Source organism: Oncorhynchus mykiss, chromosome 5 (genome assembly GCF_013265735.2).
Source record: "Oncorhynchus mykiss isolate Arlee chromosome 5, USDA_OmykA_1.1, whole genome shotgun sequence".
Lineage (NCBI taxonomy): Eukaryota > Metazoa > Chordata > Actinopteri > Salmoniformes > Salmonidae > Oncorhynchus > Oncorhynchus mykiss.
In genome coordinates, this window is record NC_048569.1 from 87,069,441 (window position 1) to 87,093,901 (window position 24,461).

The 24,461-nt window shown below is 44.2% G+C and overlaps 1 protein-coding gene across 1 annotated transcript; it reads right to left on the minus strand.

Moving 5' to 3' along the window:
- Positions 1-2,390: 2,390 nt before the first annotated feature.
- Positions 2,391-24,454, minus strand: efcab7 (EF-hand calcium binding domain 7). The gene is made up of 14 exons (XM_021604620.2): positions 24,308-24,454; positions 23,934-24,079; positions 23,418-23,629; positions 21,071-21,157; positions 20,718-20,910; positions 19,113-19,234; positions 16,686-16,827; positions 12,874-12,983; positions 11,920-12,080; positions 11,292-11,425; positions 10,859-11,007; positions 10,418-10,627; positions 4,329-4,436; positions 2,391-2,984 (listed from the first exon to the last, which is right to left on the minus strand). Exons 2-14 carry the CDS (start codon positions 24,076-24,078, stop codon positions 2,904-2,906), a joined length of 1,854 nt encoding a protein of 617 aa, XP_021460295.2. The 5' UTR covers position 24,079; positions 24,308-24,454; the 3' UTR covers positions 2,391-2,903.
- Positions 24,455-24,461: the final 7 nt, after the last annotated feature.

The window sequence follows — 24,461 nt, forward strand, 5'->3', positions numbered from 1 at the left end:
ACAAAGAACAAACACAAAACCATGTGGGAACTAGAGGGTTAAATAGGGAATAAATATTAACGTAATGGGAACCAGGTGTGTACAATCAAGACAAAACAAATGGAAAAAGAAACGTAGATCGGTGGCAGCTAGAAAGCCGGTGACGACGACCGCCGAACGCCGCCCGAACAAGGAGAGGCACCAACTTCGGGCGGAAGTCGTGACAGTCTAAATGAACATGTATGTAGAAGGAATTAGCCCATTGTGACATTTAACTGCTCAGAGTGGTTGCTACACATTCTGAAACTCTTTCATTCACAGTCCATTATTAACAAGGTGACCTCAGACATTACCCATTAGTAATGACATAATTGCTTTCTTGGGGATTAATTGAAACCAGAGCCACTTGGTTAAGGTTTGATACCAGGCAAGAAGGCCTACCTGCATGCATTACTACCGCAGTGCCATCACTGTTCCAGCTAAAAGAGGACTGAGGTAAAGCGTTACTAAACATTTAGTAGTGAGAAAGGAAGAGTGGAGTGGCACTCAACAGATTAAATACAGCTCACATCATGTGACATTTACCGGTGAGTTCTACGGTTACAGTAGAAAAAAAGTCAAAGGGCAAAGTAATGGCCTGCAAGCTATTAATAGGAGGTCAAGAAGACTGTGCTCAGCGCTAAAGGAGAATAAAGTGCAGGCCTCATTGAGGAGCACAGGAATGTAGCCGACTGCTAGGCAGGCCAGGCAGCAGCAGGGCTCTTACAGCCACCCTTATCAAATTATCATCCAAACCTGAACTGTACTGTGCTGGCCATTCCAGCATGATTACAGCAACTAGGCCAGTGCAGTACAACTCTGATCAGCAGTGTCAAACATTGAGGCCTAAGGGAAGAGCACACAGGCGTGTCTGACTGCCAGGCAACTATCACAGGGCTCTCACACCCTTGTTGCACTATCAAGACAACCTGAACCGTTCTGTGCTATTTTCTTTTCACATTATTCTTTGAAACATGGTTCCAGCAGCTATGGTGGATGTGTAACCAGGCCAGTGCTCAGTACTGTGAAAATGGTGCAAGAACAAGGCTCCAGAGCAGTGTGGTCAACAAGGCTCCAGAGCAGTGTGGTGAACAAGGCTCCAGAGTAGTGTGGTGAACAAGGCTCCAGAGCAGTGTGGTGAACAAGGCTCCAGAGCAGTGTGGTGAACAAGGCTCCAGAGCAGTGTGGTGAACAAGGCTCCAGAGCAGTGTGGTGAACAAGGCTCCAGAGCAGTGTGGTGAACAAGGCTCCAGAGCAGTGTGGTGAACAAGGCTCCAGAGCAGTGTGGTGAACAAGGCTCCAGAGCAGTGTGGTGAACAAGGCTCCAGAGCAGTGTGGTGAACAAGGCTCCAGAGTAGTGTGGTGAACAAGGCTCCAGAGCAGTGTGGTGAACAAGGCTTCAGAGCAGTGTGGTGAACAAGGTTCCAGAGTAGTGTGGTGAACAAGGCTCCAGAGCAGTGTGGTGAACAAGGCTCCAGAGCAGTGTGGTGAACAAGGCTCCAGAGCAGTGTGGTGAACAAGGCTCCAGAGCAGTGTGGTGAACAAGGCTCCAGAGCAGTGTGGTGAACAAGGCTCCAGAGCAGTGTGGTGAACAAGGCTCCAGAGTAGTGTGGTGAACAAGGCTCCAGAGCAGTGTGGTGAACAAGGCTCCAGAGCAGTGTGGTGAACAAGGCTCCAGAGTAGTGTGGTGAACAAGGCTCCAGAGCAGTGTGGTGAACAAGGCTCCAGAGCAGTGTGGTGAACAAGGCTCCAGAGCAGTGTGGTGAACAAGGCTCCAGAGCAGTGTGGTGAACAAGGCTCCAGAGCAGTGTGGTGAACAAGGCTCCAGAGCAGTGTGGTGAACAAGGCTCCAGAGTAGTGTTGTGAACAAGGCTCCAGAGCAGTGTGGTGAACAAGGCTCCAGAGTAGTGTGGTGAACAAGGCTCCAGAGCAGTGTGGTGAACAAGGCTCCAGAGCAGTGTGGTGAACAAGACTCCAGAGTAGTGTGGTGAACAAGGCTCCTGAGTAGTGTGGTGAACAAGGCTCCAGAGTAGTGTGGTGAACAAGGCTCCAGAGCAGTGTGGTGAACAAGGCTCCAGAGTAGTGTGGTGAACAAGGTTCCAGAGCAGTGTGGTGAACAAGGCTCCAGAGCAGTGTGGTGAACAAGGCTCCAGAGTAGTGTGGTGAACAAGGCTCCAGAGTAGTGTGGTGAACAAGGCTCCAGAGTAGTGTGGTGAACAAGGCTCCAGAGTAGTGTGGTGAACAAGGCTCCAGAGTAGTGTGGTGAACAAGGCTCCAGAGTAGTGTGGTGAACAAGGCTCCAGAGTAGTGTGGTGAACAAGGCTCCAGAGTAGTGTGGTGAATAGGCATCTCAATGTCTACAAGTTACTCCATTATTTTAAATTTGAGATTTATTTTGAGTTTTGACAGACATACGTAATAATGTAATATTGTTATATAGCATATTGTTTGTAAATATGAGACTTGAGCACACTTGTTAAAACACGTTACAATGCACATCATATTTGTATATAAAGGCATGTGATAAAACTATGTACTATTGCAAAATTATACACATTATTATAGGAGTCACAGTACAATGAAAATTGAGTGTTAAAAATAATATAAATCAGTGCAAATATTAGTTCAGTATCATTATCTACAGTATCTCTATTATAGTTCCATTTCCATTAAAGATTTTTCAAAATCAACATAATTTCATTCAATTCCATGGAAAAACACAACTACACACCACTATCACAAAGGCACATGTTACATACATATAGTATTATTCATTAATTCAGTTTCCCGTTGGCTATAAATAGCTTTTGGCCCACTGTCCCTTTTCTATTAGTATGTTTTATAAAGTACCATGGTAATATTAGAGTTGCTGTCTTATCACTGTTTCACTGGCATGGTATAATGCTCTCCACACAGTTGTAAGTCCACTCCTGGTGCTCGTTGATGGGCAGGACATGCTGGCACACCTGAGAGACATGACAAATACCCTTTAAAGTGAAAACATTATTACACTTGCCCCATTGAGAAACTTGAATGCTTCTTGAAGTAACGTGTTGCTTCTGTTTCCTCTTAAGAGAGAGCAAGTGTGGTTGATATCTCCTTTACACCCATCAACATATGTTACACAACAGGAGAAATAGAGCATTAACTGCTCAATGGAGGTCAAATCTGTCTATTTAACACACTATATTTACACAAAAGTATGTGGACACCCATTCAAATTAGTGGATTTGGCTATTTCAGCCACACCCGTTGCGGACAGGTGTATAAAATCGAGCACACAGCCATGCGATCTCCATAGACAAACACTGGCAGTAGAATGGCCTTACTGAAGAGCTCAGGGAATTTCAACGTGGTACCGTCATAGGATACCACCTTTCCAACAAGTCAGTTCGTCAAATTTCTGCCCTGCTAGAGCTGCCCCTGTCAACTGTAAGTGCTGTTATTGTGAAGTGTAAACGTCTAGGCTTCATGAAATGGGTTTCCATGGCCAAGCAGCCGTACACAAGCCTAAGATCACCATGCGCAATGTCAAGCGTCGGCTGGAGTGGTGCAAAGCTCGCCACTATTGGACTCTGGAGCAGTGGAAACGCGTTTTCTGGATAAATGATTCACGCTTCATCATCTGGCGGTCTGACAGACAAACCTGCCCAAATGCGTAGTGCCAACTGTAAAGTTTGGTGGAGGAGGAATAATGGCCAGGGGCTGTTTTTCATGGTTCGGGCTAGGCCCCTTAGTTCCAGTAAAGGGAAATCTTAATGCTACAGCATACAATTACATTCTAGACGATTCTGTGCTTCCAGCCTTGTGGCAACAGTTTGGGGAAGGCCATTTCCTGTTTCAGCATGACAATGCCCACGTGCACAAAGCGAGGTCCATACAGAAGTGGTTTGTCGAGATCAGTGTGGAAGAACTTGACTGGCCTGCACAGAGGCCTGACCTCAACCCCATCGAACACCTTTGGGATGAATTGGAACGCCGACTGCGAACCAGGCCTAATTGCCCAACATCCGTGCCTGACCTCACTAATGCTCCAACATCTAGTGGAAAGCCTTCCCATAAGAATGGAGGCTGCTATTGAAGCAAAGGTGGGACCAACTCCATATTAATGCCCATGATTTTGCATTGAGATGTTAAACGAGTAGGTGTCCACATACTTTTGGTCATGTAGTGTACATCCCACAAACTATGAAGCCTAAAAATAATGATAAACTTTCTTAACATTTTGCTGAATCAAGCAGAAGAAAGAATAGGAGACAGCTCAACCTCCGTCCTATGGGACAGTGTGTTCTGTGAGTACAGTATCTCACCATCTTGGTTCTAGCAGGGACCTCCACAGCGAACACACTCATCCCTCTGCTGCTGCTGCAGTTCTTACTCTGCTCGTTGTTCACGTGCACCGTCACCTTCTGGTTGGTCTGCAATAGTATAGAGGGGAGATTTTACATGAACTGTTACATAAAGAACAATAGGTAATGTCATGGTAGCCTGGTCAAGCCAGACTGAGTCTTTAGCCCATTTCCTTACTAAACCCTCCACCCAGACCCTTCACTGCTGGCTACAGTATTTCCTTACTAAACCCTCCACCCAGACCCTTCACTGCTGGCTACAGTATTTCCTTACTAAACCCTCCACCCAGACCCTTCACTGCTGGCTACAGTATTTCCTTACTAAACCCTCCACCCAGACCCTTCACTGCTGGCTACAGTATTTCCTTACTAAACCCTCCACCCAGACCCTTCACTGCTGCCTACAGTATTTCCTTACTAAACCCTCCACCCAGACCCTTCACTGCTGGCTACAGTATTTCCTTACTAAACCCTCCGCCCAGACCCTTCACTGCTGGCTACAGTATTTCCTTACTAAACCCTCCGCCCAGACCCTTCACTGCTGGCTACAGTATTTCCTTACTAAACCCTCCACCCAGACCCTTCACTGCTGGCTACAGTATTTCCTTACTAAACCCTCCACCCAGACCCTTCACTGCTGGCTACAGTATTTCCTTACTAAACCCTCCACCCAGACCCTTCACTGCTGGCTACAGTATTTCCTTACTAAACCCTCCGCCCAGACCCTTCACTGCTGGCTGCTTTCACTACTAAGCTCATTTGAAAAAGTATAACACATACCTCCTACAGTATAGTATTACCAGATACATGGAGAAAAACAGTCTACTAAATCATAAAGAAACTGCAGCACTCTGATGATCTTAATGCTCCACACATAAACTATTCTGCCCACTATGTGTGACCATAAATGCTCACAGTGTGAATCCTGTTGCCATGTGAATGGAGGCGTAAGCTGCATATCAATTACAGCATTATGTGATAATGGACTCACTCCTCAACAGTTCTAGACTAGCAGCAATGACGTTGGACGTCTAATGTACACACATTTCTCAAATCAAATGTTATTTGTTAGATGCGCCAAATACAACAGGCGCAGCAGACCTTAGCATGAAATGCTTACTTACAAGCCCTTAACCAACAATGCAGTTAAGAAAATATTTACTAAATAAACTAAAGTAAAACTTTAAAAAAAAAGTTACACAGTAAAATAACAATAACGAGGCTATATACAGGGGGTACCAGTGCCGAGTCAGTGTGTGAGGGTACAGGTTAGTCAAGGTCATTTGTACATGTAGGTAGGGGTAAAGTGACTATGCATAGATAATAAACAGCGAGTAGCAGCAGTGTAAAAACAAAGGGGGCGGGCATTTATTTAATTGTTCAGCAGTCTTATGGCTTGGGGATATGGGCCTTTTGGACCTAGACTTGGCCCTCCGGTACCATTTTGCCGTGCGGTAGCAGAGAGAAGTCTATGACTTGGGTAACTGGAGTCTGACAATTCTTTGGGCCTTCCTCTGACACCACCTAGTATATAGGTCCTGGATGGATGTGATGTACTGGGCCGTATGCACTACCCTGTGTAGCGCTTTACGGTTGGATTCCGAGAAGTTGCCATACCAGGTGGTGATGCAACTGGTCAAGATGCTCTCAATGGTGCAGCTGCAGAACTTTTTGAGGATATGGAGACCCATGCAAAATCTTTTCAGTCTCCTGAGGGGGAAAAGGCATTTACAGTGCCCTCTTCATGACTGTCTGGGTGTGTTTGGACCATGATAGTTTGTTGGTGATGTGTAAACCCTCGACCCTTTCCACTACAGCTCTGTCGATGTGAATGGGGGCGTGTTCGGCCCTCCTTTTCCTGTAGTCCACGATCACCTCCTTTGTCTTGCTCACATTGAAGGAGAGGTTGTTGTCCTGACACCACACTGCCAGGTCTCTGACCTCCTCCCTATAGGCTGTCTCATTGTTGTCGGTGATCAGGCCTACCACCATTGTGTCGTCAGTAAACTTAATGGTGTTGGAGTTGTGCTTGGCCAAGCAGTCGTAGCTGAACAGGGAGTACAGGAGGGGACTAAGCACACACCCCTGAGGGGCCCCCGTGTTGAGGATTAGCGTGGCAGATGTGCTGTTGCCTACCCTTACCGCCTGGAGACGGCCCGTCAGGAAGTCCAGGATCCAGTTGCAGAGGGAGGTGTTTAATCCCAGGGTCCTTATCTTAGTGATGAGCTTTGTGGGCACTATGGTGTTGAACGCTGAGCTGTAGTCAATGAACAACATTCTCACATAGGTGTTCCATTTGTCCAGGTGGGAAAGTGCAGTGTGGAGTGCGATTGAGATTGCGTCATCTGTGGAACTGTTGTGGCGGTATGCAAATTGGAGTGGGCCTTGGATTTCCGCGATGATGATGATGTTGATGTGAGCCATGACCAGTCTTTCAAAGGACTTCATGGCTACTGACGTGAGTGCTACGGGGCGGTAGACATTTAGGCAGGTTACCTTCACTTTCTTGGGCACAGGGACTATGGTGGTCTGCTTGAAACATCTAGATATTACAGACTCGTTCAGGGACAGGTTGAAAATGTCAGTGCTAGTTGGTCCGCGCATGCTCCGAGTACACGTCCTGGTAATCCGTCTGGCCCCGTGGCCTTGTGAATGTCGACCTGTTTAAAGGTCTTCCTCACATCGGCTATGGAGAGCGTGATAACACAGTCGTCCGGAACAGCTGGTGCTCTCATGCATGAGTCAGTGATGCTTGCCTCGAAGCAAGCATAAATCAAATCAAATGTATTTATATAGCCCATCGTACATCAGCTGATATCTCAAAGTGCTGTCCAGAAACCCAGCCTAAAACCCCAAATAGCAAGCAATGCAGGTGTAGAAGCACGATGGCTAGGAAAAACTCCCTAGAAAGGCCAAAACCTAGGAAGAAACCTAGAGAGGAACCAGGCTATGAGGGTTGGCCAGTCTTCTTCTGGCTGTGCCGGGTGGAGATTATAACAGAACATGGCCAAGATGTTCAAATGTTCATAAATGACCAGCATGGTCAAATAATAATAATCACAGTAGTTGTCGAGGGTGCAGCAAGTCAACATCTCAGGAGTAAATGTCAGTTGGCTTTTCATAGCCGATCATTAAGAGTATCTCTACCACTCCTGCTGTGTCTAGAGAGTTGAAAACAGCAGGTCTGGGACAGGTAGTACGTCCGGTGAACAGGTCAGGATTCCATAGCTGCATGCAGAACAGTTGAAACTGGAGCAGCAGCACAGCCAGGTGGACTGGGGACAGCAAATAGTCATCATGCCAGGTAGTCCTGAGGCATGGTCCTAGGGCTCAGGTCCTCCGAGAGAAAGGGAGAATTAGAGAGAGCATACTTAAATTCACACAGGACACCGGATAAGACAGGAGAAGTACTCCAGATAAAACAAACTGACCCTAGCCCCCCGACACAAGCTACTGCAGCATAAATACTGGCGGCTGAGACAGAAGTGGTCAGGAGACACTGTGGCCCCATTCGATGATACCCCCAGACAGGGCCCAACAGGAAGGATATAACCCCACCCACTTTGCCAAAGCACAGCCCCCACACCACTAGAGGGATATCTTCAACCACCAACTTACCATCCTGAGACAAGGCTGAGTATAGCCCACAAAGATCTCCGCCACAGCACAACCCAAGGGGGGGTGCCAACCCAGACAGGAAGATCACATCAGTGACTCAACCCACTCAAGTGACGCACCCCTCCTAGGGACGGCATGAAAGAGCACCAGTTTGCCAGTGACTCAGCCCCTGTAATAGGGTTAGAGGCAGAGAATCCCAGTGGAAAGAAGGGAACCGGCCAGGCAGAGACAGCAAGGGCGGCTCGTTGCTCCAGAGCCTTTCCGTTCACCTTCACACTCCTGGGCCAGACTACACTCAATCATATGACCCACTGAAGAGATGAGTCTTCAGTAAAGACTTAAAGGTTGAGACCGAGTCTGCGTCTCTCACATGGGTAGGCAGACCATTCCATACAAATGGAGCTCTATAGGAGAAAGCCTTGCCTCCAGCTGTTTGCTTAGAAATTCTAGGGACAATTAGGAGGCCTGCGTCTTGTGACCGTAGAGTACGTGTAGGTATGTACGGCAGGACCAAATCAGAAAGATAGGTAGGAGCAAGCCCGTGTAATGCTTTGTAGGTTAGCCGTAAAACCTTGAAATCAGCCCTTGCCTTAACAGGAAGCCAGTATAGGGTGGCTAGCACTGGAGTAATATGATCACATTTTTTGGTTCTAGTCAGGATTCTAGCAGCCGCATTTAGCACTAACTGAAGTTGATTTAGTGCGTTATCCGAGTAGCCGGAAAGTAGAGCATTGCAGTAGTCTAACCTAGAAGTAACAAAAGCATGGATTAATTTTTCTGCATCATTTTTTTTTTGGACAGAAAGTTTCTGATTTTTGCAATGTTGGGTAGATGGAAAAAAGCTGTCCTTGAAACAGTCTTGATATGTTCGTCAAAAGAGAGATCGGAGTCCAGAGTAACACAGAGGTCCTTCAGTTTTATTTGAGACAACCATCAAGATTAATTGTCAGATTCAACAGAAGATCTCTTTGTTTCTTGGGACCAAGAACAAGCATCTCTGTTTTGTCCGAGTTTAAAAGTAGAAAGTTTGCAGCCGTCCACTTCCTTATGTCTGAAACACAGGCTTCTAGTGAGGGAAATTTTGGGGCTTCACCATGTTTCATTGAAATGTACAGCTGTGTGTCATCCACATAGCAGTGAAAGTTAACATTATGTTTTCGAATTACATCCCCCAAGAGGTAAAATATATAGTGAAAACAATAGTGGTCCTAAAACGGAACCTTGAGGAACACCGAAATGTACAGTTGATTTGTCAGAGGACAAACCATTCACAGAGACAAACTGATATCTTTCCGACAGATAAGATCTAAACCAGGCCAGAACTTGTCCGTGTAGACCAATTTGGGTTTCCAATCTCTCCAAAAGAAATGTGGTGATCGATGGTATCAAAAGCAGCACTAAGGTCTAGGAGCACGAGGACAGATGCATTAAAAGGTAATTTACCACCTTCACAAGTGCAGTCTCAGTGCTGTGATGGGGTCTAAAACCAGACTGAAGCATTTCGTATACATTGTTTGTCTTCAGGAAGGCAGTGAGTTGCTGCGCAACAGCTTTTTCTAACATTTTTGAGAGGAATGGAAGATTCGATATAGGCCGATAGTTTTTTATATTTTCTGGGTCAAGGTTTGGCCTTTTCAAGAGAGGCTTTATTACTGCCACTTTTAGTGAGTTTGGTACACATCCGGTGGATAGAGAGCCGTTTATTATGTTCAACATATGAGGGCCAAGCACAGGAAGCAGCTCTTTCAGTAGTTTAGTTGGAATAGGGTCCAGTATGCAGCTTGAAGGTTTAGAGGCCATGATTATTTTCATCATTGTGTAAAGAGATATAGTGCATAAAAGGCATTTAGCGTGTCTGGTTGGCTCACGTCACTGATCAGCTTGCGGCCTGGTTTCCCTTAGTAGTCCGTAATAGTTTGCAAGCCTTGCCACACCGACGACTGTCAAAGCCGGTGTGGTAGGCTTGTAAAGAATTCCCTACAGGTCAAATTTACATACAGAAATATGTAAAAACAGACTTGGTTGAAAGCGGATCAGATAAATGAAGATACCTCCATGTTTTTTTCTTCAACAGGGTAGTGTGTATCAAAAATATGAAGGAATCGCAATTTATTTTACCTTTATTTAACTAGGCAAGTCAGTTAAGAACAAATTCTTATTTTTAATGACGGCCTAGGAACAGTGGGATAATTGCCTTGTTCAGCGGCAGAACGCCAGATTTTTACCTTGTCAGCTCGGGGATTCGATCTTGCAACCTTTCGGTTACTGGCCCAACACTCTAAGCACTAGGCAACCTGTCACCCCATAGAGCCCCACAATCATCAGAGTAAATACAGAACATCCCCTCTAGTGGCTGATCATCTTGTTGGTTCAATAAAACCTCTGAAAACACAATGCAAAAAAATCCAATAGTATTTATTCTAGTCCTTCACCTTGTTGGCGATGACGGTGGAGATCCTGTGTTCTCCTCTGTAGGTGTAGACCAGGACGTTCTCCTGACCCCTGAGGGTTTTGACCTCTGACCTGGCCGTGATGGACCTCTGCAGGGCTGTGTTCAGGATCCTGTGGCCTGACTCCAGACTGACCGGCTGCAGAGTACACTGACCCTCCTCACAGTAAACATCTATCAGGAACGGACATGCCTAGGGGAGGATGAGAAGGATGGATTTATTTATACTGCACTTGTTAGACAATATTGTTAGTCAATTTGTGATGATTCAATGGAGGTATGTATTGGCCTGATATTTGATGAGCTATGGTACTGCTGAGTGCTACTGCTCTGTGTGCTGCTACTACCAGCAGCTAATACACACAAAGGAACAGTGTGAGTGTGTGTGTGTGTGTGTGTGTGTGTGTCTAGCACTAGGACCCACCTCCACCATCTCCAGATTGCGGTTGTAGCCCATGGCCTCCAGCGTTACCCAGAGGTCTGTGGGGTCTCCCCCCCTCTCGCTGGCCTCCATCAGGTTGAGCTCCATGAAGCCCTGACGACTGAGCTGGTTCTTCCGGGTGTCAAAGTTCTCTGGGAGGGAGTCACAGAGGAGTCATGAACCACTTGAAGAATCAATTGAACCAAATTCAACTAATACACCGGACAGGTAGTGTGTTCTTTAAGCCCGAGTCAAACTGCCATCAGACTCAATCTAAACAATAATCATTTCATTTTCAAAACAGCCTGGTTTGACTCTAGCCAAAGCATTGATTAAAGAAAACACGATCAGCACGAAGCTGGAACAACACATGACCTGGGGTCATATGATAGCAGTCTACTATATTATCCATTTGTATAGATCAGGTATATTTCACCTTTGCAGACAGCCCATGCTTCCTCATCACAGTTCTCTCCACTGGTCCTGAGCTCAAAGAAGTTGTACTCCTCCAGACTGAGGAGGCCGTTCCCATCCAGGTCTATCACCTCAAAGATATCAGACAGCGCCCCCCTGTGGTAGGAAGGAAGCATTGTCCAGGTCAGCTCCTGTCTGAATCCTCTTCACAGATATAGAGCGGCACATTTGGAATGTACTGTGGACATTAATATCCGGCACCTTTCACAATAATACAAATATTTTGTATAAATATTCTGATAATGAATTTAAGGTTCACAGGGCAACTACTAGGACCAGGACGATACCAGTACTGCTATACTTATTAGTATCGTGGCAAGGAAACAAAACATGAAGCGGATTTAAAACAGCCCTAATGTTGGAAACAAACATCATTATGTTGTCATCCAGAGTCACATCGATTTATTTTCTAACCTATAGCACACAATACTTTACATACAGCAATTTTTTAAAGGACCAAAGAGTTTGGTCTGCTTCGAGTGTTTTCATTATGCAATGGAATAAATATAGTGATACTGGTGTTAATACTGTATAATATTACTCCTCATCATTTCTAGCAGGTGTGTAACAGTTAGGGGTGTATAACTCACCTGAAGTCCCTAGTGAGGTCCAGCTCCCCCGTGTCAGTCCTGTTGACCAGCGTGACAGGTTTAGACACACTCTTCCTGGTCCTCTTCCTCAGCCTACAGCTCGTGGTGAAGGGAAGGAGGCAGTAGGTACCAGCACTCAGCTCCCCCTTCCAGCAACACTTCTGTTTTCAGGAACAATGTTTGTTAAGATTTTCAATGTAAGTTTTGTACACAATCACTGGAGATGAACGGTATCACAGCTGGCCACTAGAGGTCAGTAAACATTTGAAAGAGACAGTTTGAAAGGCTATTCTCATACTATACTTAAGCATTAGGCATGAGAGGGTGTGATATATGGCCAATATACCACGGCTAAGGGCTGTTTTTAGGCACGACGCATCACTAAGGGCTGTGCCTGGACAACTACTAGGACTCTGAGGTGCCTTATTGCTATTATAAACTGGTTACCAATGTAATTAGAGCAGAAAAAATAAATGGTTTGTCATACCCGTGGTATATGGTCTAATATACCATGGCTGTCAGCCAATCAGCATTCTGGGCTCGAACCAACCAGTTTATAATTCAAATTAGAGGTTTTCACAGGTCCAAAAAGTTGCGCCCGGACAGGCCGGAGGACAATTAGACCCTAACGGATCTGGGTCTCGACCAGACTCGATTGGACCGGAGTGACAAAAAAAAGTATGTTCATCAGTCAAGCTGGCTAGGCTTCTAGAAGTCAATAAATTCACCTTGTTAGTGTCAAATAAATATGCTATGCAGAACCGTGGTCGATAATCAAACAGGACACGTCCCGGACCAGAGGAACAAGTTAGAGTTTCAGACCCGAATCCAATCGAGTCCACCCGGACACATGAAGACCTCTACTACAAATATACTCTCTCGCTCTCTAAATTGGAGGTTGTTTCATTTGAAAATGGTCATCATGCATGACATTTACAATAATTAAGGACTGACCTCTTTGTCTCTTGACTCAGTGAAACACACCAAAGTGGAGTCCTCTTTAGTGTCTTTTCCTGACACCACAAAGACAGCTGTGTCCACCGACATCCAGGATGAGGGCTTTTCTAAGAAACAGGACAAAAAGGTTACATTCCAAAAAGGTCACATTCCAGTCCTCAATTGCAAATATCAAAACATTGGGGGGGTCTGATGGTCAGGGTTGGGGAGTAACGGATTACAATAAAACTAACTGTAATCCATTACCAGCTAAAATATCTAGGATTACTTTTAAATTCAGAAAGGATGTTTGCGAAAATATTTATGACACCTTTCTATTCTCAATGACATTCAAATCAGCATTGAAAAAAGGCTCAAGTTTAAGTTTGTTCCCCCGAAGCGAGTCTGACCACAAGTCACAGACCACTATGATGACACACAGAATGCGTTTGATAGATCACGGGAAAAGAGCTGGATTAAGGCTTTTGCAGGCTACAGTCCAAGCTACGTCTTCCAATGGTGCAACTGCTGGCGGCATCCAAAGATCATACATCCAATTTGAATAAACGCTTGGAGGCATGGACGACCGCAGTGGTGTAGCTGACAGGCGATATGGATATCACTTATTATTGATACAGTATCTACATAGCGCAATGATGTGGTGCTCCCGAGTGGCGCATCGGTCTAAGGCACTGCATCTCAGTGCTAGAGGCTTCACTACAGACCCTGGTTCGATTCCAGGCTGTATCACAACCAGCCGTGATTGGGAGTCCCATATGGTGGTAGGCCGTCATTGAAAATAAGAATTTGTTCTTAACTGACTGGCCTAGTTAAATAAAGGTGAAATAAAAAAGAAATAAAACCTGTGAATCAAACTGTTGCTCGCTCATTTAGCTATTTGGGCCTTACAGATTGTGGTGCATTTTAACCCAATAATGGTTGAATTGAGGAAGTTTAAGCTGCCTATAAATCCTTGTTTTTTGCGACCAGTGGACAGCCAGTGAAAAATAAGCTCTTGCAACGGCAGCATAGTTGCACGGATCCCAGCGGTCCACGTGGATCCTAGCCTATGGAATAAAAGTTTGAGGGAGTGTCTCTCTTCTAAACTCCTCTATGGTACTGTGATCAATACTGTCAAAAACTAGTTGAATTTAAGACCACAAGTGGGGATTTTATTGCTCAATACATTTTTTGCTGATTTAAAAAAACAAAAAAAGTCCATAAGCCTAATGGACACATTCTCAAACTCGCACACTTTTGTAACACTTAAACAACTGCATATTATCAAGATATCAAAGTGTCACCAACAAAAAGGTAAACAATAGGCCAATATCAAATGCAGCATATGGCATTCCTTTCACATGCAAATAGCACTTATCAGTAGTGCTCAAAGAATGCCATTCCATGAGAGCAGCAATTATATTTCAACTCGAAGCAATGAGCCGAAATCAGTCCTCCATGACAACAAAATCATCAAGAGGCACATTTTTCTTCTTCTTCTAATGCCTATTAAGGTGAAAGTAATATAAAAGTAACTGACAGTAATCAGATTACATTACTGAGTTCAAGTGTCAAAAAGTGATGTCACTGATTACAATTTTGGACAGGTAACTAGTAACTAACAGATTACATTTAGAAAGTAACCTACCCAACCGTGCTGATGGTGAGGTAGACTTACCAAGTCTCTGGCTAAGGTTGAGAGGTCTGATGGTGAGGTAGACTTACCAAGTCTCTGGCTAAGGTTGAGAGTCTGATGGTGAGGTAGACTTACCAAGTCTCTGGCTAAGGTTGAGAGTCTGATGGTGAGGTAGACTTACCAAGTCTCTGGCTAAGGTTGAGAGGTCTGATGGTGAGGTAGACCTACCAAGTCTCTGGCTAAGGTTGGGAGTCTGATGGTGAGGTAGACCTAACAAGTCTCTGGCTAAGGTTGAGAGTCTGATGGTGAGGTAGACTTACCAAGTCTCTGGCTAAGGTTGAGAGTCTGATGGTGAGGTAGACTTACCAAGTCTCTGGCTAAGGTTGAGAGGTCTGATGGTGAGGTAGACTTACCAAGTCTCTGGCTAAGGTTGAGAGGTCTGATGGTGAGGTAGACTTACCAAGTCTCTGGCTAAGGTTGAGAGTCTGATGGTGAGGTAGACTTACCAAGTCTCTGGCTAAGGTTGAGAGGTCTGATGGTGAGGTAGACTTACCAAGTCTCTGGCTAAGGTTGAGAGGTCTGATGGTGAGGTAGACCTACCAAGTCTCTGGCTAAGGTTGAGAGGTCTGATGGTGAGGTAGACTTACCAAGTCTCTGGCTAAGGTTGAGAGGTCTGATGGTGAGGTAGACTTACCAAGTCTCTGGCTAAGGTTGAGAGGTCTGATGGTGAGGTAGACTTACCAAGTCTCTGGCTAAGGTTGAGAGGTCTGATGGTGAGGTAGACTTACCAAGTCTCTGGCTAAGGTTGAGAGGTCTGATGGTGAGGTAGACTTACCAAGTCTCTGGCTAAGGTTGAGAGGTCTGATGGTGAGGTAGACTTACCAAGTCTCTGGCTAAGGTTGAGAGGTCTGATGGTGAGGTAGACTTACCAAGTCTCTGGCTAAGGTTGAGAGGTCTGATGGTGAGGTAGACTTACCAAGTCTCTGGCTAAGGTTGAGAGGTCTGATGGTGAGGTAGACTTACCAAGTCTCTGGCTAAGGTTGAGAGGTCTGATGGTGAGGTAGACTTACCAAGTCTCTGGCTAAGGTTGAGAGGTCTGATGGTGAGGTAGACTTACCAAGTCTCTGGCTAAGGTTGAGAGTCTGATGGTGAGGTAGACTTACCAAGTCTCTGGCTAAGGTTGAGAGGTCTGATGGTGAGGTAGACTTACCAAGTCTCTGGCTAAGGTTGAGAGGTCTGATGGTGAGGTAGACTTACCAAGTCTCTGGCTAAGGTTGAGAGTCTGATGGTGAGGTAGACTTACCAAGTCTCTGGCTAAGGTTGAGAGGTCTGATGGTGAGGTAGACTTACCAAGTCTCTGGCTAAGGTTGAGAGGTCTGATGGTGAGGTAGACTTACCAAGTCTCTGGCTAAGGTTGAGAGGTCTGATGGTGAGGTAGACTTACCAAGTCTCTGGCTAAGGTTGAGAGGTCTGATGGTGAGGTAGACTTACCAAGTCTCTGGCTAAGGTTGAGAGTCTGATGGTGAGGTAGACTTACCAAGTCTCTGGCTAAGGTTGAGAGGTCTGATGGTGAGGTAGACTTACCAAGTCTCTGGCTAAGGTTGAGAGGTCTGATGGTGAGGTAGACTTACCAAGTCTCTGGCTAAGGTTGAGAGTCTGATGGTGAGGTAGACTTACCAAGTCTCTGGCTAAGGTTGAGAGGTCTGATGGTGAGGTAGACTTACCAAGTCTCTGGCTAAGGTTGAGAGGTCTGATGGTGAGGTAGACTTACCAAGTCTCTGGCTAAGGTTGAGAGGTCTGATGGTGAGGTAGACTTACCAAGTCTCTGGCTAAGGTTGAGAGGTCTGATGGTGAGGTAGACTTACCAAGTCTCTGGCTAAGGTTGAGAGGTCTGATGGTGAGGTAGACTTACCAAGTCTCTGGCTAAGGTTGAGAGGTCTGATGGTGAGGTAGACTTACCAAGTCTCTGGCTAAGGTTGAGAGGTCTGATGGTGAGGTAGACTTACCAAGTCTCTGGCTAAGGTTGAGAGGTCTGATGGTGAGGTAGACTTACCAAGTCTCTGGCTAAGGTTGAGAGGTCTGATGGTGAGGTAGACTTACCAAGTCTCTGGCTAAGGTTGAGAGGTCTGATGGTGAGGTAGACTTACCAAGTCTCTGGCTAAGGTTGAGAGGTCTGATGGTGAGGTAGACTTACCAAGTCTCTGGCTAAGGTTGAGAGGTCTGATGGTGAGGTAGACGGTGGCTGTCTGGGGGACGGTGAGACGGTATTGCAGGGACGTGATGCCTCCATCCTCCTCAAGGAAGAAACTGCCCTTCATACAGGTGTGATGCCAGTCCTGGCAAAGGGGAAACATTTTTTTATTATCAAAAACTGCTTTAATATCCCAGTGGGCCTTTTAACTGACATAATGTATGAAAAGCTCACAGAATGGCCTACAATCCTTGAACAATGCATTAGTGCAGGTGGTTTCAAAACAAGAGGAAACCGATACCCTGAGAAGTAAATATTAAAGGGATGCATCATGTTGAATTTGTCACAAATATAAATGATAACTCACTTGGAAATCCATTAAACAGACAGATATAAATGGGCATGATGGCCCCACATTAAGTATGCTAATTCAGAGAGCATATTCATAATGTTCTGCTTCCGCACCTTGGTTCAGTACCCAACACAAACAAGTAGACCACTAAATACAACCACCAGATGGCAGCATGGAGACAACAGCTTGAAAACAAAGGCCTCATCTAATGGGCCAGATTATTGGAAAATTGCATTGCTTTGATATATATATTTTTTCAACAAAATAGTTTAAATAGTTGTCCTCCCAAAACATAACGTGATTATTGAACGATGTTTATGAATTCCATTTTTTGTTCCCGCCTGCTTTTTACATCTCTATTACAACTGTGATCAGAATCACCTTTATTTGACAAGCACATTTAAACACACAACATTGTTGGCCTAATATTTGGGAAATTGTATAATTTGAAAGAGAGCACAAACATCCATCCCAGATGCAGATATGTACAGCATAAAAGCTCTCTCATTCCTAACCCATAGAAGACACATTCAATGAAACACAACTGCTGGTGGTCCTTACAGTCTGGAATGGCATCTTTTTAGGTGACCTGTCAATCACCAAGTTAAAGAAACAAACAAACTGTGTCTGGACAGAAAAAAAGAGTCAGCTTTTAAAACCAAAGCTATTTCCTCAAAGTATTTATGTTAGGTTGTAAAACATACAGCGGATCAAACCATAGAAGTCCCAATATCAAATCAGGCCACCTGCCCCGGGCGCATGTCACGTCCACTACTTTAAGGGGTCTGAAATAATTCCCCCACAGAGAGAGTTCAGCTTCAGCCCAATACAGGCCCCTGTCACTCAGTCACTCTACTCTGGCCCCAGCCCTAATTTACATGGCCTCTGAGGGCCACAAGGTTTCTTGCCTCCCTTTAAAACACATTCTTACCTTGCCCTAAGACATGGCTCTAGACAGCCTTACCCATTCCCAACGATCAACCCAGAACAGGCCTGGAGCAACATACTGTACAATGAGGACCTTCCAGCAGGTAATCTCCAGACACACATTGTTTAACCTTCTCCTCCATCTGGCACTTTCCAATTACACTCCTCTGACCAGGAAGGTTCAGGGAGCACAGCTATTGTTTTTCTCTCTTTTGTTTTGTTGCAGTAAAGAAAACGAGCCACGGTGAAGTCAAAAAGAGTGCAAACAAAGAGAATGGGATCAATACCAACACTCTATACTTATCGACTGACCCAGAGTAAATTTGCCACCAAAAGGCATCACACAACGACAACAAAACAGCAACAACAATGCTGCCTGGCTCCAGGCCCTGATATCTACTAGTGGACTAACACCAGAGCAGAGCAATGGACTTCAGGGCTGTTACTGAAGGGACCTAAGGTGGATCCTTGCTCTGCTCCGATATTAGTGGGTAGGCCTAATGGGTGCACAATGAGGAACTCAGGAGGAGAACTCAAAGACAAAAGACCCCGATCTTGGTCTAACTGCAGTTACACTACCGTTCAAAAGTTTGGGGTCACTTAGAAATGTCCTTGTTTTTGAAAGAAAAGCACATTATTTGTCCATGAAAATAACATCAAATTGATAATGCGCCTCTCTACACCTTTGTAGATATTCCATAAAAAATCTGCCGTTTCCAGCTTCAATAGTCATTTACAACATTAACAATTTTTTAATTTTATTTTACATTTATTTAACCAGGCAAGTCAGTTAAGAACAAATTCTTATTTTCAATGACGGCCTAGGAACAGTGGGTTAACTGCAGGGGCAGAACGACAGATTTGTACCTTGTCAGCTCGGGGGTTTGAACTTGCAACCTTCCGGTTACTAGTCCAACGCTCTAACCACTCAATTTGATGTTATTTTAATGGACAGAAAAGGTGCTTTTCTTTCAAAAACACAGACATTTCTAAGTGACCCCAAACCTTTGAACGGTAGTATGTATATACATCGTCCCAACCGTCTCCCAACCCAGCCACGTTATTTCTGTCAGAGAAAACAGACAGGTTAACCATAACCCAGTGTGTGATTGATGTACATGTGAGTCCAGACTGTTCCAGGGCTGTAGTACCTGTATAGATGTGGGCTCTGCCAGCTTGACGCTCTTAGTGTTGCTGGCTGCCATGGTGATGGCGTTAGACAGTGACGACCGTCTACTGCGAGCTGAGGAGGGCCGGGACGACGATCTGCTGTCTGAGAGACATACAGACACACGCAGGAGAAACACATCTGTAACTTAAACAGATAAACCCAGCTAGAAGAAACGCACCAGAAACCCAGCCTTGGACCAAGGACACCTGAAAAATATGAGCTACTCAAGCACCATCATTAGAATGTGAGACGTGATCTCAAGTTCAAACACGTTAGTTAATTCATTTGTGGAGGCATTCTAAATTACAAATTGTGCAATCACAGTCCTTCCAATCCATTATCTTGTACAACTTTCCCTCCATTGCTAATTAAAAACAGGAAATATAAATTCAATAATCTAGGGCTTGATTGTTTCTCAGACCGTCGAAGAGAGATGCAGAGTAATGTGATCCGCTATACCGTCTTAACATACCAGTTAAATGAATGGCTCCACTATTAAGGTATTTGTCAAAGATCTAATGTGCATTAATCACAGGGATCTATTTTAAAGGACCCAATCACAACTGTTTAGGAAAACGGAGACAATGATGTATTGTTGAAATTGAAATTTAACCAAGCTGTTTTATGTGGGGGTAAAACAAGACTTCTAGTCAGAAGAAGCTAGTCTAACAACACCAGTGAAAAATCAACTCCAAATAACCAGTCAAAACATTTGAAGCACAAGAAAAGCCTCACATGGCCTTGGTCACATGCAGACTGTGTCAGAAGCGTGTTAACACGTAAAGGACAGATAAATCAATAGATGGATAATCCAGCCAGTATCTCACAACTCATTTATTTTTGCAGCTCTGGTTAGAGAGGCCTTCCCCTAGATGACTGTTTAATCCCTCATGGTCTCAGAGAGCAGTTGAGGGATCTCCCCAATCAATAACATGAACACAGACTGACCACTTAAAGCAACCCACTCCATCTTCCCATCCCTGGCCCGCCCTGCCTGGCCCTAGCTCAGACCTGGATTCAAATAATATTTGAAATTTTTCAAATACTTTTAGCGTTCGCGTACGCCTGACTGGAGCGCCAGATGGGCGGGGTCTGCAGTTTTGCAATGTCTCTATTGGTTCCATTATGCCAGGCAAACTCAATCACATCCAGTTAAAGTATTTGAAATTATTTCAAATAGTATATGAACCCAGGTCTACCCTGGGTCTCTCAGTGGGGGACGTTACACACACCCCCCCCTCCCAACCCTCCCTCTGTTAACCTACCTCATAATGGAAGATATGATTACCTAAATCACAATGCTTTAGAATCCCCTCCCTACAAACAAACTGGTGTAATGGTGTGGAGATGATGATCCATGGAGTGTCTTAATGAGGTGATTTGTCATCAGGGGAGGAAAATCAATCAATAACAGACCTATTACTTATTCCTTAACACTACTCCAGAAGAGAGCACTTATAGGCTCTGTGTGTGTGTGTGTGTGTGTGTGTGTGTGTGTGTGTGTGTGTGTGTGTGTGTGTGTGTGTGTGTAAACATGCATAGTACTGTTCTAGGCTAGCACTCCTCTACCAGAGATCTGTAGTACCTTTCTTCAGTGTGATGTCCGGCTCGGTTTTGTGAGGTGGCTGGGGGACAGTCACAGCGGTGGACGCTAAGCTCTTTGGAGGGCTGTCTAACTCGTTGCCAAAGTTCTGCCTCTTCAGCTTGGCATCAGCCTCCAGTCTCTCCAGAGCTGCAATCTGACACTGCTCTGCCGTGGACTCCAACAGTCTGCAGAACTGGGACAAAAGCAGGCAATGATATAGTGCTGTTATGTTAAGGCTGTATAATACATGAAAGTGCACGCTAAAGAGTACAATTAGAGTAATACATGTAGGCCTACAGTAAAGGGCAAGGAAAAAGTATGGTAAAAATAGCAAACTCTCATTCCAATCTCACCTCGGCATAGTCCAATTTGCCATCTTTGTTGGTATCAGCTAATGAAAAAATGGCATCCACCTCCTTGGCAGCCATCTTTTCACCTCTCTAGAAGAACAAGAAAGTTAATAATTAATTTTGAGCAACATACCATTGACTCAATTGGGCCTTTGATCTCAGTGTAAGTATGTAACTTGTGATGACCTTACACCCTTTACAGACAGACTTGTTTTTTACCTGTTTCTTAGAACCCAATTCATACGGTCCCATTTTTACCACATTATTTTTGGGACAAGCCTTTTCTATCTCCCGTGCACATGCCGGCAACTGTAGGAGTGGGAGTAGTCGTGAGCCCATGTGGGTGGACGTCGATTTTAATAAATCCATTGAATATACACCATCACAAAGAAATTAATTTGTTTTCGGTCCTAAGAAAAATTTTAAGACTAATACAATATATTTAAAAAAGAATAGAACAGCATATTTTGAGTTTAATGATGTTGCTGGTCTGTGCAGCCTATAGGCTATATGGCCATCCACATGAAATCATTAGTTATTATGTTCACAGACAAGGCACGATGTTCACATTCAACATATATATTTTAGAGTAGATTAAGAGTACAATGAAATATAAACAGAATAAAATACACCAAATAGTTTTCCCACACAACTTGCATCACGGCAAAGTGTGAAACCGCTTTGAGTGATAAAGTGATATTTTGAAAACAGAGCCAAAAGCAAGCCCATGATTTTTTTTATCCACGTTTAATGTATTTCCTAACCTTCCTCCACTTTGTTAGGAGCAGCCGAAGGACTTTACAATGAGAGTATCTTCATCATGATACCCATATAAAATAATAGCAATCTATATGTTTTCAAAAGCACGCGAGTGTCGTGTTTATATTTCACAACCTCTGCAGGCTTTTGAAGTTGCCTATATGCGATCAAGCAAAATAATAGGTCTACACTTGATTTAGGCCACATTAATGCATGCTAAATGTTTCTGATCAGTGATAGATGAGGAAACAAATAGACGAGTTATACCACCTCCACTGATTTGCCCAGCCAGAGAATTAACCAAATATACAAACGACGATTCAGAGAAACAAAATCACATTGACTGATTAAGACAAGTCCCAGGCTTTTGACCAAGAGTAGGCCTAGGTTACTTAGTGGCGAGTGAAGAGCAAAATAATCCACTTGTTAAGCTACACAACATGCTGGCAAAATGTTCTGTTCAGTGCTAATGAATGAACCAACTAGAGAAGATGATCATGAGCAGCACTCACCTCAACTTATTTAACATTTCATTGCCTAAATGTAGCCTAACCAATATCCAAACTGGGATTCTGTGAAGAAGAAAAATAAATGTAACAAAAATCAGACATTGATTGATTTATCAAGATGAGTCACCAGGCTTGTCTCAAAGAAGCATAAAAAGGCGCTGAAATAGTTGACCACACGCAGGTAGGCTATTCTCACTGGGCATAGATGTCAATTCAATGTCTATTCTACGTTGGTCCAACCACTATCTGCCCAGTGAGTTGCTTCAAATGTATTAGAACAATTCGATGACTTTGGGAGTTTCAGTATAAGCAACAATTTGATGCCTTCAATTGCATCAGCCTACTATATTTCCATATTTTCATAATTCTGTGATATTTTTTACCACAGTAATTCTTTATGGATCCATCAAGTTGTGGTTAAGAAAACAGTGCAGGCATGGGTGAGGTGACATGCCTCGTGTCAACGGTATGAAATGGCTAGCCAGTTAGCGGGGTACGTGCTATTAGCGTTTCAATCGGTGAAGTCACTTGCTCTGAGACCCTGAAGTAGTTGTTTCCCTTGCTTTGCAAGGTCTTCGGCTTTTGTGGAGCGATAGGTAACAATGCTTCGTGGGAGGCAGTTGTTGATGTGGTTCGAGCCCAGGTATGGGCGAGGAGAAGGACGGAAGCAATACTGTTACACTTGCAAAGTTTAGAACTGCCAGGAGGATAGTAGTAATGGCCGCTGCCTAGCAACCATCAAGAGCTTAAGAGCGTAGTGCGTGTCAATGCCGCCTCAGCATTACAGATACATTTCACACTAAGGCATAGGCAGAACTTTACCACAACCATGACTAGGTCAGTTTGTGGAAATACAAGTTTAGGCTTTGATACCGGCAACATCTTTCAGATATAAAGAAAAGCCGCAAAAAAAAGTTGTCGTGATGCTAAAGTTGGCGGGAAAACATGTTGGTTTGAAAGGTGTATAAGTTGGAGCTATTCATGTACATATCTGCAATGTATCACACTTTTATTTCAATGTATTATACTGTACCTAGAAATATCTGGATGATGTAGAATGACTTCAATGAGGCAGTACTTACTGAAGTGAGGACTATGTGTAGTTCATTGTGTGAGATGTAGCCATCTCCATTAATGTCCATCTTTCTGAAGGCTCTCATCAACTCGTGCACCTCTGTCGGCCTCTCATTCTTCACTATCTCACAGAAATCATCAAAGTTCAGCTTAGTGGTACTTGGGGTCCAGTGTTTGTTGAGAGTTGCCTGGGATGGATTTCTGCCTGCCTGCTGGAGAACTAAGATAAATAGAAAAATAATGAATTGACATATTTTCATAACAGTTGGCAATGATGATGGCTTGTTGTTCAGTAGCTACAACATTTAGTGGAGTGTAACTTCCACTAGATGTAGCCTATTCACATTCTAAGCAGGCAGTATTATGAGGTGGTGGAAGAATTCACTGATATGCATCATTTACTTAGCTACTGACTGTATGTGAACGTGAAAATTGCTACTTCAGCCAGTATCACGCTAGCAGCTACACAAATGATTGCTCTCTGATTCTAAAACGAATGACTAATGATGAGAACGTTTACTTACCACGGCATAGCTGATGTTTGGAGCTGATACTGGCCAGACTAGACCTAAATACAGTCAGGTAGGCAGCTCTGCAGTGCATGTAGAACGTTTCCTCATCAGTACATTTCTGCATCCCGATAGACTGAGAAGATGCCTGTAGAGACATTCTGTCGGAAATATATGTCAATCACACAGTTTAGTTTTCTATCTATATATCTATCTGTCTATCTATCTATCGAACTTTAGCTAACCGGCTTACTTAGCCAGACAGAGAACTCAGCACTGACAGCAGCATCCAGATTCTCAACAAATATGGTGGTTCGTAATAATTCAAGTCGACCAGCAACAACTAAAACGCAACAACTAAAACGCACTTCATATGTACAGATGTTTACCTCGTTGAAAAAAAGACTGCTTCCAACAGTTTGGACCAGAAATAACGGTAGTTTAGTTGCTATGTACACAAACATTTCGCGACGCACTGAGAAAAGGACATCGGAAGGAACAAGAAATGTGAAAGGTTCCCATATATTTTCACTTATAATTTAA